Source organism: Anopheles funestus, chromosome 2RL, assembly GCF_943734845.2.
Source record: "Anopheles funestus chromosome 2RL, idAnoFuneDA-416_04, whole genome shotgun sequence".
Taxonomy (NCBI): domain Eukaryota; kingdom Metazoa; phylum Arthropoda; class Insecta; order Diptera; family Culicidae; genus Anopheles; species Anopheles funestus.
Window position 1 is genome coordinate 11,176,950 of NC_064598.1, and position 17,035 is coordinate 11,193,984.

Sequence of the window (17,035 nt, forward strand, 5' to 3'; positions counted from 1 at the left end):
GCGCTTCTGGTTGTCATGTGAGATACCAAAAAAAAAATCAGAAACACCGGCTAAGGAAAAACATACAAAGAGAATGCATGGCATTCGTACCGAACCGAACCCCTAAGCGCGGTATCGTTGGTTTAGTGGGCAATGTGAGCTTTTGGGTGTGTTTACGTGCGCCATTTGTGATTTTTTTTTTCTGTATCGCATTTAGCACTCCAAGCGCTGTTTGGCATGGGCGCGATAAAGCAATCCAGGGAGAGCAAAACGCAAAGGGAAAACATAAAACAACAACATCGTCGTCGTCCTTTCCCTCCTTCAAATCCGACCGAAAATTTCCATCAAACCCCTATCCGGTTCTAGTGAGGATTTGATTTTCGACCGAGAGAGAGAGACAGAGAGAGGGAGAGAGGATGGATAAAGGGATGGACCGGTGGATAAAACCTAGGCAGGAAAAGTGGAGAAAAGTTTTGCTTTTTGCTTGCTTGTTTGTTTGCCTTCTTCTGTATTAATTCGTAGCGTTTTGTTTCTGGTTTACCGCACGAGAGCAGTGGACAGCCGAAGATAAGAAACTTTTGCCTAGTCGGCTGAATGATTTTTGGGAGATATTTTTACTCAAGCTAGCTTAGTTTTAGAAGTTAAAGTTAGTTTAAAACAATATTTTTGTTTTATTTTAATAAGCATATCAATACCTTGGTTTACTCAAAAACGAGAAGTAAAGGAAACTTATAATGGGGCGTTTTAGTTTTATACAAATATGTAGAACAACTGTTTACCTTCATCCGATGATGCCGGTTTGCCAAATATTCTAGGCGATGGTACTGCCGATGTGGTCACCGATACGCTTCTACCCGTGGTAGTTGTTGTCGGTGTCGTAGGCTGTATGGGGATGGCCGATTGGACGTAATTTACAAGGATGGCACCGATCACACCGAGTGTGATTACAGCACGGAACTTCATCATGGTTATCACACCAGCGTCGATCAACCACAGACTGGGAAAATCCCCCTAAATCCTCCGTTTGCCACAAAGGAAGACTCCTCCGGTACAGCACTCAGCCGTTGTTGAAGCTGTGTGCACACTTCAGGCAGAGAATTATCTGGTCACCAACACCCGAGAAAACAAAAACGATGTTCACCTCGACGACCTTGTTATGGGTACAAGATTTCACACACTGCGGTGTCGAAATGTTTCCTCACCTCAAATCAAATAATGGACGCTTCTTGTAGCGCTTAATCTTCGCACTCGCTGTGATGTAAATGCAAATGCTATCAATTCATTTTTACTTGCGCTCACCGATGTGCTTATCGGGTTATGGAAAAAGCCGCCACATGCACATATTTCTTTTACTTCTTTCTCACACAACCTGCACACATTCGCGTTTTTGTACGCTGGGTTTCCTTTCGTGTCACGAAGAGCCTTTAATGCACGTATCTCTGCCCACAACGTTGCAGCAGAAAACGGAACGATAAGCGGGCCCGATAGGTTGTATTGGAACGGTGGCGCGAATGTCACGTTTGTTACGTACTGACAACTTTCACAAAATTAATCAATCTTTCGCAATAGCACCACTAATCTGGGCTGGTTCGACCGAATGATGCAATTATGCTTCAATAGCACCTTTTGCTTGATAAACTCACGCACCAACACACGCGCGCACAAGAGCACGGAAAACACTGAACAATGAAGGGTGTTTAAACTTTTCTACTTCCAGAAAAAAATAAAGAAACACAGAATTTAAAATAAAAAGCGATTTCAAAATCACATCGAGCAGCTGGTATGTGATGCGTTTGATGAAGCTTTAAAAACCGGAAAATGCGATGGAAAATCACCAAAAGCACCACAACACCAGCAGCTGTTGTAAACCATCCATAGTGGTACCGTCACAGAATGCTACAGAGTCAAACGGACACATGTTCATCTTATTGTAGTGTGGATATTTTGTGAGAATTGCTCATCTTGTTTCACATCAATTCAATTGCTTCCGACTAAAGCAGAACACGCACTTCGATTTTTTCGAAGATCTTTTTTTTTTCCTCAAGCGCAACGACCACAACCAACACACGTCCTAAGATGCTCACAGTACGTAGCTACCGATCGGACGCTCAGTCATTACGCCACGAGATGCACTAACAAACTGATTCCGTACACGACAATCTTGCAGACGCTGTCCATGGTTTTGCATGGTGTGGTGGCTGTTGAAGGGCTGGACGACTTTCAGGGACGACGCTAATCATCGATTTTTTCCCCTTCATCCCAGCACCGATGGGATTGCTCTCTCCGGCTAGAGTGCCTCTCTTGGTGGGTGAGCTGACGCTCAAGCTCAAGCTGCTGGATGCTGGAATCGCAACGTTCAGTAGTACTCGCCGTGCTTCACATCCTGTTCACTCTCGCGGGTCCGCCGTGAGAGACGTTCCGTTCTCAGCTAGACTTATCAAACGTGGCACTAGGATCTTCGTGCGTACTGGTTTCAGAGTGACGAGAGAATGAAGCGTGTTATCACTGCTTCCATGCAACATCGTACTCTGCTGGAATGAGCACCATAACTTCCAGTGATAAAAGAGACCAGTAAAGTGACGAGAGTTGAAGCGTTTGCCGAACTGATGATGAGAGTACAAACTCTCGTGCGTACGTGTTGAGCAACCAGGGTGTATAGATAAGAAATGATTAAATTTATGTGGTGGAATGTGACGAAAGCATTACTTTCGCTCAAGTCAATATCTCACAATTTTTCTTCCCAAAAACCCAAACGTGCACGTGCACATACACGCACTTTTGTTTTTTATGGTATCGGTTAAGAATGGGTGGAAGATATGAAGGCCCAAAGAGGAACCTAGCATGAGAAAATATATTTATAAATAAATAGTTTCAATTAAAAGACAGGTGAAAAATTCAACATATTTTACAATGTTATGAATTTTCAACAAAGTATGAAGACTGAGCTTCATGTAAAAACAAGCCTGCCACATCCCAGGCAAAACCAAGTCAAATAGAAAGCATTGTATCGCAAATGGGTAAAACAAGCAAAGCACATGTCTGACAAGCTGTTGAATCTAATTATTTATTCATGAACGCAACAACGAGCCACCCATCTCACGTGCGCCCGGATGAATACGACCACGCCACGTTTCTGCTGCCTGTTGGCAGCAAATCCAAAAACAGGTCTTTGAATCTTGAGCTTATCCCAAATTGGAAACTTGTCGGCCAGGTTATGTTTTTTTCTTCTTCTCTCTACTAACCATCTTTGACATGTATTCATAATTTGTGGGCTTTTATTATGCTTCACAGCAAAAATAGTTTTCCATTACTGTGGGGAGCCCGTGGAATGAAAGCATACGGGTAATGGGGTTATTTTAACAATCAGCACGCTTTCCACGCGCCTAAGGTAAACAGTAGCCTTCCTCAAACCCCAGCAGAAATGAGAACTTCGTGCAATAAAGGCATGAGTGTAGCAAAGTTTTCCCCAGCTTTGCGAAACATTCCAGTGAGTGATGTTTATAACAACCATATCCACGAGATGCTATAAAAGAGTTCCACGAGAGCAGATGATAGTGGAAACTCATTCTGAACACTCCCGTTGCGATAGCAACCTTGTGATGAAAAAGCACGAAGAGGAAAAAAAACGCTCTCCAGGAAATTTTCGTTTCTTGTGATATTTTGGAAAATTGGTATCAACTTGAATAAAATTGCGAGAGGACGCGAAAGTGTGCTTTGAGTATGGTAGAGTCTAGCGAACCTCGCTTGGAATGCACCCGGCATGGTATTATTTTCCATTCGCTCTGAAGTGTGAAGTCTCTGCGTTTTTGTTCCAGTTAAGAGACCTTTGTATTTGGTGGATTTTTGGAATTTTCACCATTGAACAGTGTTTTGACGAGTTGCTTCGTTCCCGTGTTTTTTTTGGTGCCATTTATTTGTTAGCTTTACAATGGTTTGAATGCCACTTTGGAAGTTCACCTCAAGTTTTGTTTACTGGAGAATACAATTGACTGCTCAATTATTAATCTATCTTGAGGAAGAAAAAAACAGTTTGGTGAAGAAAAAAGCATCAGATAACATAATGATGATTTAAACCACTATTTAAACTGCTTTAAGTTTTAGAAACGCAATCAATTCCGGATCTTCTTTTGGATTTTCTTTCAAGCAAAGTTTCATAAGTCTTTAAGCTGAAGCTAAATTAAAAATAATCATTGCACATATAACAAATGATCCGACAAGTAGTTGACATTTATCGAATTTCGATATGCGTGTGGACTAGGTAATCAAAATGTTTTAAGTACCCTTGAGTAAGTTTTCCAATTGTACCTTCACTTCTCATGCGTTCAAACTTCACAATGTGACGCCATACAGCAAAAAAGGAAGGAAGCAATGATGCAAGACAAAACATAATACATTTCAACTCGCACGTGAAAAAAGTTCGCCAACATAACGGCAACAGCAGCAGGAGGAAATCGGATCAGGTCCTCGAAAAACACGCTGACATGTTAGGGCATCATTAGTACGAAAACTTTGTTCCCGTGCTCCCGTGATGGTACAACGCACACAACAGTCGAACAGGACGGATGATGAGCACATTCGCGTGCGTAAGGAGTGCGTGTGATAGCAAGTTTTCTTTTTTTTTTTTAGTTGGTTTTGTCTACTTTCACTTCTCGATGTTGCTAATAAAACCGTAAAGCAACTTCGGACTTTTCCCCAAAGCATATAATGCCCATTTGAACCAACATCACCTCAACGAGGACACTTTTCTCGCATTCTGCGAATCTGCTGTTCTTCCGACCGGCGACAAATATTCTTCCTCCAAAAGTCGTACGTGCTCGTGGCTGAAGTGACATGGTGGAGTTGTGGCCGTTGGGGAGGAGGCCACGATTCATCTTTGGTCCCGTTTTTGGAAAAGACCAAAACCATCTTACAGCCAACACCAATGGTGGACGAAAGAAGCAACGAACAAAAAAAACGCAACATCGTGGGTTCGAAGTTTACGAAGGGCAGGGGACGCGGTACAGATGCGAGGATTATCTTTTACGGAACAAGAAATTCAATCAATGTCAACGACGCTTCCACAACGTGCTGTGTTGCGTCTGCCACTGGGCCACCACTACGGCGCTGTGTGCCTTCCCACGTGAATGTATTGGGACAGTTTTCTTAACGTTTTTTTGCAAGGATATACGCTACACTTTAACACTTCGGAACACGGCGGCGGAAGGTTCGAGGAGTCAACGCCGAATGAACTTAACCACACCTTACATGTGCTTCAGCACGATCCACAAACCGGTGTTGTTTAAGCTCGTAGGTGTCCCTCTTTTTTTTCGCGTGCTTCAAATGTCAAATATCATCAGACACCTGCGAGTTCCCTTTGTAAGTGAAACAAAATGGAAATGTGTACCCACGAAAATGGAAAGTATATCTATGGCACAGGTGAATGTATATTTCACCGATCGGAAGTATGTATGTTGGCCCCAAAACGTACATGAGTAGATAATGCTCCATGACAGGCAATGAGAATTAGATTTTTACAAAGTGCTTCTAATTTTTATAGCACAGTTGGAGCAAAAAAACCGGGCACTAAAAGTGGCAACTGAGTTTACTTAAAAGTGTCATAGGAAGAATGAATAATCATTACATAAAATTAATATGAATTCAATAATTTCCTCAAAATCGAACCTTGCTTTCATTGAATAGTTAAACATTTGTTGACAAATTTTAAAAGCCAAAACATCTCCAACATACCATCAGGTAGCGTTCTCAAAAAAGACGATAGTGATAGCATACGAAAAATCATAAAAAAATATCAGTCTGCTGTTCATTATGAAAAACCATCTCCCCCCAACGGTGGTGGTGGTAAAGCATAAAATATTCACAACATGACGACACACCCGGTACATAGCGTGTCTTTTAAAAATCGGCCCAAGCTTATGTCCAACGAACCGTGCCCAACATGGGCCATCCCGCGATGGTTGGAATGTTTGTGATGGTCGCACCTTTTCCCATTATCCTCAGCATCCATCAGTCTTGGTGTTGGTGTCACCTGTGCGCTGCGAGGGAACCAATGTCACAACATGCTGAGGAGGTATTCTTGACAGCTTCCCAGTAGCTACAGCGAAATTTTGGATATTTCGTTCTTTTTTTTTCTTTTGTTGTTCAACAATATTCTACTCAGTGCTTACTTTAGCTCGCTGCTTGTTGCTTATTAAATTTCCTATTCACTGGTAATTTATTCCAACATATGCTAATCATAGTCACAGGAAATGGATCTCTCAAAACGAACCACAATACACTCACTCACCCAAAGAAATAAAAAGAAAAACCGAAACTCCCCTTACTATACTTATCCTAACAAAAGTGTTTTGTTGAAACTGTCAGCTTCTGGTAACCTAATAGATGTCCTGGGAGAGAGCAACACAAAAAATGCCATTCCACCATTCACAAACTCGTCCCGATCGAGTCGGGAGGAAGCGCAAGAAATCATGCAAAAGATGAGTTCACGCGGCAAGATTGGGGACATTCTTCCCGAAAAGTTACTATGTTACGCTTGTTTCTCTTACGTGCTTTACGTCTTACTGGCAAACGAATACGTCCAGTAAGCTTTTTCAAAATGTCTCTATAACCACCCTTCCAGCAACCAAAAGAAAAAAAAAAATTCCAGTAATGCGAAGGCTACGTTTCTACAGCGAAAAATACTTTAGGGACAATATTTTGTGCGAGATGCACAGCAAGAAACTTTTTTTTTACTTGCTGGCAACAGTAACGATTCCCGCGATGAGGCGAAATATTTTTGTGAGGGTGTCTTTTTGGTTTAAAAAATCCATATAAAAATGAAGTTATTACAACAAATCAGCCCATTAGCAAAAGAGAGTGGGTTTTAGAGCTTTATGTTAGAATTTCTTTTGTGTCTGATAGATATTTTCGCTTTCATACAAAACCCATATCAGCGTGAATCCTTTCGCCTTGCTTGATAAAATCTGATAACACACGTGAGTTTCAAAATTTGACATTTCAATCTGCACGTTTGATACAGCACCGTATCAAGCCGCCCTTCGAAAAGCTCTGGTTTGAAGGCTTCAAACCTTCAAGGAAAACCAGTGTCTATCAGTGTGTATGATTAGCATATCCAAAATTCCTAAAACACGCCTCACGTATAAGCTTCGATGCTGCTGGAATATCAAAGCCATCGTCGTGTTTTTAAAAGACGAACACTAGCGCACGCATCGCGCCATCATACATAGTTGATTGAAGTGCCTCTGCAAGGCGGCATCACGAACGTTTTTGTGGGCATAGATCGAACTTTGTTCTATACAGTTGAACATTTTTCCGCCGGTTCATATAATGCGATGAGTAAGAGAGATAACACGTGCGTGTGTGTGTGTGTGTACATATGAGTTCGAAATAATTTATAACACACATTTTATCTCGATTGGTTTGTTTTTGCTTGCTTGAAGTTTTTTTCTTTATAATTGCAAATAATTGAGACAACTTGCATACACAACTTACACCAACCGATGTGTTCAAATACTTCTATTTCAAGTTACAAAGTAATTGAAATACTTACAGCAACAGAATGAAACGTGTCAATGAATGAATAAAATAATATAAATATTAGTCATCAAATAGCAAAAAGCGATATTTTATATAGATAAAATTCATAAAAGTATTACTGTAGTTATCAGAATTGTCTAAAAAATGATTTTAAAAGTTAGCTAAAATTGCTTCCATTTTTAAGCGGATTTTAAAATGATTATACACATTCAAAAACACGACTTAGTGATGCTATAATTGTTGTAGTGATGCTTTTTTTTTTTTTTTTTTTTTCGACAACTTTCGATCAGATGAAAAAATGTTCTACAGTATTTGCAAAAAAAACATGCAAAATAAAAAAAAACAACTGTATTATAATTAAGCTACACACTGTATTAAACAAACAAATAAATCAAAGAACAACATTACAAACCGAGCGAAATAACCAATGTTTTCAGTATCATTAAACGCATGGAAACATTATTGACGTCGATAACATACCACAAACAAGCCGGTAATGAGTAATGGAATTATACACGCTTACGTAGCAAACACATTTGCTGGTTAGAATTAGCGACTAAGCCTAGAACCCTTTGGATCATGACTAACGTGTAATGATTGTTTTGCGCATCGAGTGTTGCTTGTTGTTTTTTTCTGTACAAGCAGGAAACAACACATTCACGTCTTAAAATTATTTTGATTAGCTGTGATGTTAGCAGCAAACAGCACCAAAGTTTGTAAACATCAATTTCCCCACTAATCGCCAAGAAGCAAGGAATGTTTATGGTTAGAAACAGACGACGTATTTTACGCATTGTTAACGGCTCAAAGGTTCCCTTTGCGCAGATATGGACGTCTAACTCATGTTTTGACAGTGTACATATCCGCTTTGGGTTTTTGTTAGTTTGATTGTTTTTTACTTGCTTCTTCCCGAAAACCCAACCAAACCGCTCTGGCGCGTATTGTAATAGGCCACATGGCGCTTCATTAAAATCACGTTTAAAGCTAGTGTGCGGAGGAGCCACAAACCGCACCGAGCTATACATTCCCGGTTTACCGCAGGCCCGTGCCTCAGCTGGCCGGAATACTTCACTGATCGGTCTTATGTCCTTATGGCCATCCTACCGGGTCCCGGGGTGTGCCGTCGTGCGATAGAAAACTTTTGCGCGAAACTCAATATCAATTACGCACCGACCGCACGAGTCAAGACTGTGCCGTTTTACCACCGACCGCAACGGCTACCATTGCCGAAGGGCACTTTTTGTGGCAAACCGAGGGTTTCTCCAACCGGCAAAGTATAACCTTTGCTGGTGGTGACGGCGGACGCACGAAAGCACGGGGAAAAGTTTGCCCACGGATGGTTGTCGTCGATTCTTGCGGGAAACCACCGATGGCTAAAACTGAACATTTCGAGTGGTAGAAATTGGTGGTGATAGGTGGGCTGATGATTTCGCGAAAGCGTCATTTAGGGAATTTGAATTGATGAAGCTTCAATGCATCAGGTAGCGGGAGTCACCGACGTGCGGGAATGCCGTGTGGTTTTCATCCCAAAGCGATTTGCTGTCTGCACACTGGAATGGCGATATGCTAGGCCAAGATTAGAATTCCTCCGTCAAATCAAAATTATGATTACAGGAATGTAGTAGCATTATTAAACTGAAATATGATTAACATTACGATTCATTTAAACAACAATGTAATGTTTCATATTACTATTGAGAGTGTTATCGAGATGAGCTAATTAGATTGACATTTTTCCATATTAAACTAACAAACCTCAAATTCAACTTTTTTTTCCTACAAAATGTTCGAAAATGTCGTTAGGACATTTAATATTCTTGAATGTTGGATGATATTGTTTAAGCTTGTGGATTATGATGAAATTTTAAGCAATTTTTCATACAAACTATCACAATTTATGAAATATTAAACACGCATCAGAACGAATAAAGCAAGATAAACTGATTATTGTAGTATTATTCGTGATATAACCATATAATAAGAAAACTTTACACGATAATAGTTTTCGAAAATGGTATCCATCATTAATCGGTATCTAAAGTTCATCCATCAACCTATACATATTACTCAGAACGGCAGTAGTCCTACCCATCAACACTATCATACTCTGCCATATCATCTCTGTTGTCATCAACGCCCCATTCTCCGAAAACTCGCCGATGACGTACAGGGTTTTGCTTAATTGTGAAGCCATTTGAAAGACTAACCACCAAAACACCGACTCACTCTCGCAATGGTCGGTATCCTATTATGACACATAATTATAAGGCCCGCAGCCGTGTACGGAATGGGGCAGGACGAGCATTTTCCCACGGGAAACCCGAACGTCTGTGGCCGGTACCATGGTCTCGATGGACCATTTTCATTTCATCAACAGCATCATCCATAACTGGCCAACGGTGGTGACCTGAAGCCTTCTCAAGCGTCATCGTTATGGTATGGTGGTTCCGGTCTGGATGCCACTTTTCACATCCGCAGCTCAGCACAAGCGACTTCAGCAACACAGCACACCCTTCGCGACATTTAGTTTGTGCTTTTGCATGCATTATCTATGCACATCGAAAACACCGGGACCGGCAAAGCATAAGTCGGTTTTCTCCGTAAGCAACTCGTACCGGTACCGGGCCTTCCCACTGGATAAACTTCATGAATTGACCAACGTGTGCGGGTGTAACTTCTCCTTGGAGGAAGTGTGTAGCACACAGCTCTGCCTGCCACAACGGTGGTGGTGCACTATTTTAGGAAGATTGTGCTTCGGATGATGAGTCATTAGAAATTTAGATGCCGAAAGGATTGAATTGATGGACGAGGAGATACACCGCCGGAATATGTTTGTTCCGGCAGAGGCTAATTCCAATTAGCCGACGACATGTGACACACGACGTCCCAGCGTTTTGCATAAAACATCATATTATCCCCCTTCGGATGCAGTGTACGGAACTAATCGCATATCGGCTGCAAACCATCACGCAAAGTCGCATTATTCTAGTCTATTCACAGGCCGCAATGAGCTTAATTTTCAACATCCACCCCGAAGGCATCGAGGGAAAACCAACCGCCCTCGGGGGGGGGCGCAAGAAGTGCTGCTAATTAATTTGACCGCCTCAACCAAAGTACTGCAACTCAACCAAACCCCCAAAAAATAAACCACACCGATCGTGCAGATCATAATTATTTCACAATATCCCCATAGTTATACCTATTGAACCGGAAGGCAAATGTGACCGAGATCGTGCATAGGGTAAATGCATCGTTTCACATAATACGGTTCACGTATCGAGCGTGTTTGTGTACCGGGACAATAAGACAAAAATAAAACGAGTCCACATCGACCGATAGATCATCATCTTCAGTGCGACCGCTATCGTCTTCACCGCGTGATGTCGACGTGAAAAATCTAGTTGACCGAAGCCACCGGAAATTTCAATGCGATTTGCTCCGTTCCCCTACTAACCTAGAAAGATAACCAATTGCAATGTGCGCACTTTCTGCCCGTCGAAAAGGGCGCAACGGATCGGGAATTGCGCAACAGCGCTCAGTGTCTAAGACGTCCACAGGCGGTGGTAACACTATTGCGGAAGTTAACTGGAGTGTGGAGCGTTCCCGTACGACAGTGCTGGGAGATTGATTACAGCGCTCTGGCTAAATCATAAGAGTGTCGGTTTTGATGCCAGGCAGTGTGTACGTGTGTCGTTGCAGCGTGAACTTTCCCTCTTTGCTTTCTTGAGCCACCGCCTGCTGCTGATAAGTGATTAGCTTAAGCAGTCTGCTGTGCGGTCGGGAGGGTTTACTGCTTGCTGCTCATCAGCTGAACCATTATAACGGGCGGATAGAAATGAAAACAGGTTTATTGCGTTGATGGTATTGGCGAAATAAAGTTATATAATTTTGTGTTTATTTGTTGATAGCTTGTTCAGCCTTCTTCCTTAGAACGTACTTTGTCTTTATGCCAGTTGTTACGCGAACTAATGCTTGCAAAACTTGAAATATGTAACTCCCCAATCGTCACTCGAACGGAACAGAACAGAATAGTTGAGTTTTTGAAATAAAACTCGAAATAAAGAAAGATAAAGATTCGTTTGAGGTTTTAGGCAGTTATACGAAAATTGTACACGCTTCACTTATAATATCTTCATAATAACCTCAAAAGGCATCTTCCAAAAGACTCTCTAACTTGAATTGCCAGGTTCCTTAGGTTCTAAGAATACTGAATAGGATGCCTCAGACGAATATTTCTAGACACGCAAACTGCTCTAATCAAAGAATTGTATCTATCCACACATTGTTGAGACCAACAGAATGTCTTAAGCTGGAGCTGGAGCTTGGAACTAGCCAATGCTGGCATTTCTATGAAGATTTTGTACTTACAGTGTTCCTGTACAATCTGAACATTCTTTTTAATTGGAACTACTAAACTACCTTTAGTTCGAATAAAACTAATCCTAATTCAGGTCTGGAAAATGTCCTGTTCAATCGTGGAATATCCAATTTGGTTTCTCCATCCTTGAAGATCTCGTCTAGGGAGACTGACTACATTAGCAAGGATGGTGTAAGTTATCATGGGTAACACTTTGTTCACGTTTGTTTTAAAGTGTACGGTGATTTTTTTACTTTTAGAAATTTGATATGCCTTTTCTAGATCGTAATCATAGGATCTTGATATTAAATCGAAATGGATCTAGGAACAATCGTACCAGCAAAGATAATACCAGGACTTATTGGAGAAACGAGCTTTCTTTATGACGATGAGGAAAATCTTGGTCCGAGTTCTAGCTGTGTTTATCTTGATCTTCCAATCCTAAGCATATCTTAGAAGAGCGTTAAAGAATCAATCTCCTCTTGAACTCCACCTTGCTTCTAGACTTAATGTAACAGCAGTGTCATCTGCGAATAGAAACGAAGTATCATTTTGTCCAGTCCGTACCAGTCCGATGGCTTCACACGGCTTCACGAATTGTTGATGCTCCTTAAGCTATTTAAAAACTTTACTGTGCTCATAATCGCCATTTGAAATTACTTTTCCCCTTTTGCACGGTATCAAATTAAGTGTTAAAAAAAAACAAGAATATCATACCCCTTTTATGATAAACGTTGCCACAAAACATCTAACCCGCCCCAAAAAAACGGGAAAGGTACAAATGTCATCGCGATCGTTTACGCCTTATCTGTGACTGCTTTTAAGCTTCCGGTTCTTTGAGGTACACCGCGAAACCCATCCGTACGAGAACACTTCACACACACGCACACATGCAACAACAACAACAAAAATACATCATTTCCCTTTGTATGTTCGCTCTCGACACTCGAATCGCTTGAATCAAATGGCCACACATTTGAATAAAAGAAAATCCATTTTCCTTTTCACCGCACTCGTTGTTGTCGTGCTCTTTTTGTTCCTTTTTTTCTATTCGGTCTCACCCTTAACTCGTCCCGAAACCCATTCGGTTTTGTGCCGAAAATTTCTCTCTCCTCTTCGCCCTGACAGGAACCACCGCCGCCTTTCGAAATGTTTACGGCTTAAACCCATAGCCTATAACATTGCCATCCGATTCTCCAAACACTAAACCCACTACCCACACATGATATTTTTCTATGCTGCGAAAAAAGAAGCAACAAAACACGGATGCAGAAGGGGCATGGTTAAACGCAAATGAATTTTAATGATGTTCGATTCGATTTCGCCTTTTCCCGGATACCGGTGCTCGTTTCGACAACGAGCACGCTAAACAGTGCTCGGAATGGAAATCGAAATGCAGAACAGTGGGTTTGGCAAGCGGCTCCCCACACAATCCGGACTGGATGTGCCTTTCCTTCGGTTTCTCCATCCTTTTTTAAGCTCGTCGCGAATCGATTTCCTCGCCAAGGAGAAAGATGGCACAGATCTGCATATGCGATCCCAAGTGCTCCAACAAGCTTTTGTTAGTCTTCAGGATGACAAAGACATCACCCAAGACGACAGCTACATCTGGTCTTTTTTTCCTCCTTTTCTATGTGTGTTTATATGTGTATTCTACATGCGTAGGAATGAAATACATTCTTTGCATGTATCATTTTCAACCGAAGCTTCACAAGAAATTCAAAAATCAACCACTAAACGAATCTACGAATAAAGATACTTTTGACCTTTGTCATTTGAGAAGGGTTACGTACAGTATTTGTTACTTTAAGAAGCTTCACAAATGCATCCGTCCAAAACATAAAAACATCTCATTTATTTCAACGAAAACTAGGTCGACGGTGAGAAAGAGAAGTGAAAGAGAGAGAGAGAAAAGCACCATAAAAGTAAAACGAATAATTCAAACTTCCCGAACACGCTTGATACTCGGCGGCTATCAGCGCAGGTTTGGCAATGGCAAAATATTCATCGTTTTCAGAATGTCATGAGCTTCAACGCCTTTCAAAACGAAGTGATCCCACGATAAGAGAAAACTGTGGGGAGAAGAGAGAGAGAGAGACAGAAAGCAAAAAATAATTTCCCACCCTTGCACATTCATTTTGTTCCCGCGAGAAAAGAATAGAAAAGTACAGTCAGAAAACCATTTTACTTTCAGCAAAACGATCGAAAGAAAATGCTTTCGTCGCCTGTGATGGCCCTTTACAAGTGGCCTCCTTTAACGTGCCATTCGACGCTCGAACTCGAAGCTTGTTTTACACTAGCGAACCGGTGGTGGTGGAAAAATGGTATAACTTTACGACTCCTGCGAATGGTTCGTGGTCTACAAATCCCCATCCCGCCTAGGCCGTATCGTTCGGAATGGCTCCGGGAGAAGTCAAAAAGTGCGATTTGCGATTCTTCATGCGAACGGATTTTACTGCCGATGCTGTTTGGTGTGGAATCGGCATCTGCTTCGTTTGGTAACTTAGAAAAAGAAAGAGCTCAACAACGAAAGAAAAAGATAAAATATATGTGTGTGTGTGAGTGAGCGAGAGAGACTTGAATGGGTGAAGTTGTGAAAAATGATGAATTTAAATTTTCCAAAATCTTTTCTATGGTGGTGAAGAAAATAATCAAAGGATTAAGTTCACTGCAGTGGGCTTACCGCAAAGCGTAACATAAGCACTCCAGACATTCGGTTAAACGACTTGAAGTAATAAAACTTTCAGACACAATATTCAGAATTATGCTTTTCAATATCCGTAACCGAAATGCAAAGTCAACTTTTTTGTAGCGTATTTTAAATTTACTCAAAATATTTAAAACTCCGATAGAAATCGTTAAATTAAAAAAATAACGAGGTAATTTTAAAATCAATTTAAAATTTTGATCAACTTTAGCTAATTATTAGCAGATACATAGAGAGAGAACTTCAATAGTAATAAACACGTCTTACTTCATCGTATATTTCTTCAATTTAACGAAACTTGGGCTTACGTAGAACTACTTAATTTGGTTTACCATAAAACCCGTTTTCTATTTAACAAACCAATACTTAAAAAAATGTACAATCAAAATCAAATTTCGCAGTAACTAAATAGTTTGCGTCTCCATCGTAGTGTATGCGCATTGCATACTTTTCGGCGGTATTGGTCAAAAGCTTAACTGAACCAAATTAATTGCACTATTAACAGATATCATTTTGTTAACAAAATTTTACAACGAATAAATCTAAAAGTAGTTGAAAAACTGCACTGCATCAAAGCTGTTTCAATCACAGATTTTTATTTCATTAATTTGCTGATTTATAGCATTTGTTATAGTATCACCCTGACAGGTCCTTAGCATTAGATACGCCTTTTCGCAAAGATTCAACGTTCTGCCTCGTAGCACATTGCGAATACAGTTCTTAAGCCCTGTTTTGTATTTGGCCTCGGTGATGTTGAGCCGACCCTTCAATCGTTCGTACTGTTTGTCCACATTCAATCCATTTATATCATCGTAAATTCCAAGCCGTATTCCTAGGCACCGAAATACGCAGCACGTGATTTGATCGTCGGGAAAGTTTTCCTCATTGTACAGTGCAATCAAATGGTCGGGAACCTCCAGATCACGGATACAGCTAAACAAGGTAAAGTATCGACCATCCAGCGTAACCTTCGAAAGGTCCACTAATTGACAATCACCATTCGGCCATACAGTAAAACCGATGAGAAGTAATGGTAACAGCACAACTATATATTTTGCAGAAACCATGTTGTTGAATAAAGTGCAAAAGAATCACTGCAACGATTTTGACAGGACGCAATATGTTTTATGGTAAAAACTGTTCATACCAGCGTACACCAATGCGATAAGTCACGATATTGTTCAGGATGTTTTGTTTGTGTTTTAATTGCTCGATAAACTCGCTATTGAATAAAACTTGTAAAGATACGCACAAACAATGAGAAGTAAATTAGTAGCAAATTATGCACACGAAGGTGTGTCTACAAAAGGTTTATCGAAAGTTTATCGAAAACGTGTTCAATAATAAATAATAATAAAAAAAACAGCATCATGACAAAGGTTTCATTTGTATCAATGACTACATGCGTAAATCATATTGTTAATGCGTAAATCATTGCTGGGAGTGTTTTGTTTGTTGCTGCCATAAGCCTCTTTGCTTCATCATTTTAACGAAAATATTCCATTCGAATGACACGACGGAACAGGGAATGGATTTATTACAATGTTTTACATATATGAATATAAAAAATATAATATAAGTGAAACATAATGAATATAGGTGAAATATAATGAAAGAGCAAATTTTCTATAATGCTTTTTGATTATTTGATTTTTGTATGATTAGAAAAGCATTTGTGTTGTCATAATGATTTGTTTTGTCATGAACACAACCTAATGATCCAAAACACGATCATTATTTAAAAGCTAACATACACATATCAAAAGCTAGAGCATGCTTCATACCTAGTTCCTCACTTGCAAGCTTACCATCAGTGTTTGCAGCTTTGGTAACGAGAAACGTTCGTAAACTAGACGGCACTCTTACATGACAAAAGTCAGAAGCATGTGTTGGTACATTCGTCCACCAGCGAGATGACAATCTGATAAAGCTGCACCAAGCGAAACCCTTAGCAAGAAAATACTACCAACAGTAAGTGGATAGTTTATATCTACTTCTGTCCAAACCAAATCGAAAACCATCTTTTTCATCTTCCGTTTCTTCAAAATAGTCAACTGATCTCGCATACTCGAATTTCGTTCGTTTCCCGGCCGAGCGTGTTACTGTGCGCGCTGCTACGATGTGCCTTAACGATGGATGCTTTATCACTAAGCGATGGACAATTTTTCAAACGAGTATTTTCCAATAACCGTCACTGCCAGACGGTTTGCCCTTGAGTGCGGAACGAGGAATGCTCGTTTCTTGCGCGTCCCGAACCTTTTTACGAAATTGCTCGTCTATCGGTTGTATGATCATTTCCTTTTTCCAGCCCTTTTTGCTCACATGCCTTTTGCCACGACCCCGGTGGATGGTAAATAGTGCAATGTCACCATAGCAGCTACCCTAACGAGCTCTAGCTCTAGTGGGCTGCAACTATACCTTCAACCTCTTGTGGAAGCCGAACCCTAACAAATGTGTTT

The 17,035-nt window shown here is 40.7% G+C and overlaps 1 protein-coding gene across 22 annotated transcripts in view; it reads right to left on the reverse strand.

Moving 5' to 3' along the window:
- The window catches only part of LOC125765898 (low-density lipoprotein receptor), a 161,643-nt gene that overhangs the window by 91,529 nt on the left and 53,079 nt on the right, over positions 1-17,035 (reverse strand). The window contains exons 1-2 of one of the 22 annotated variants that reach the window (XM_049431415.1): positions 2,064-2,816; positions 759-1,686 (exon numbers count right to left, since the gene is read on the reverse strand). The exons of 18 other annotated variants lie outside the window; for them this stretch is intronic. In XM_049431415.1, the coding sequence (XP_049287372.1) occupies positions 759-945 (187 nt within the window). In that variant the 5' untranslated portion in view covers positions 946-1,686; positions 2,064-2,816. Of the gene's footprint in view, positions 1-758; positions 1,690-1,988; positions 2,817-17,035 lie in introns of those variants that run through there. 3 more of the 22 variants (XM_049431414.1, XM_049431413.1, XM_049431416.1) reach the window with 3 other exon arrangements.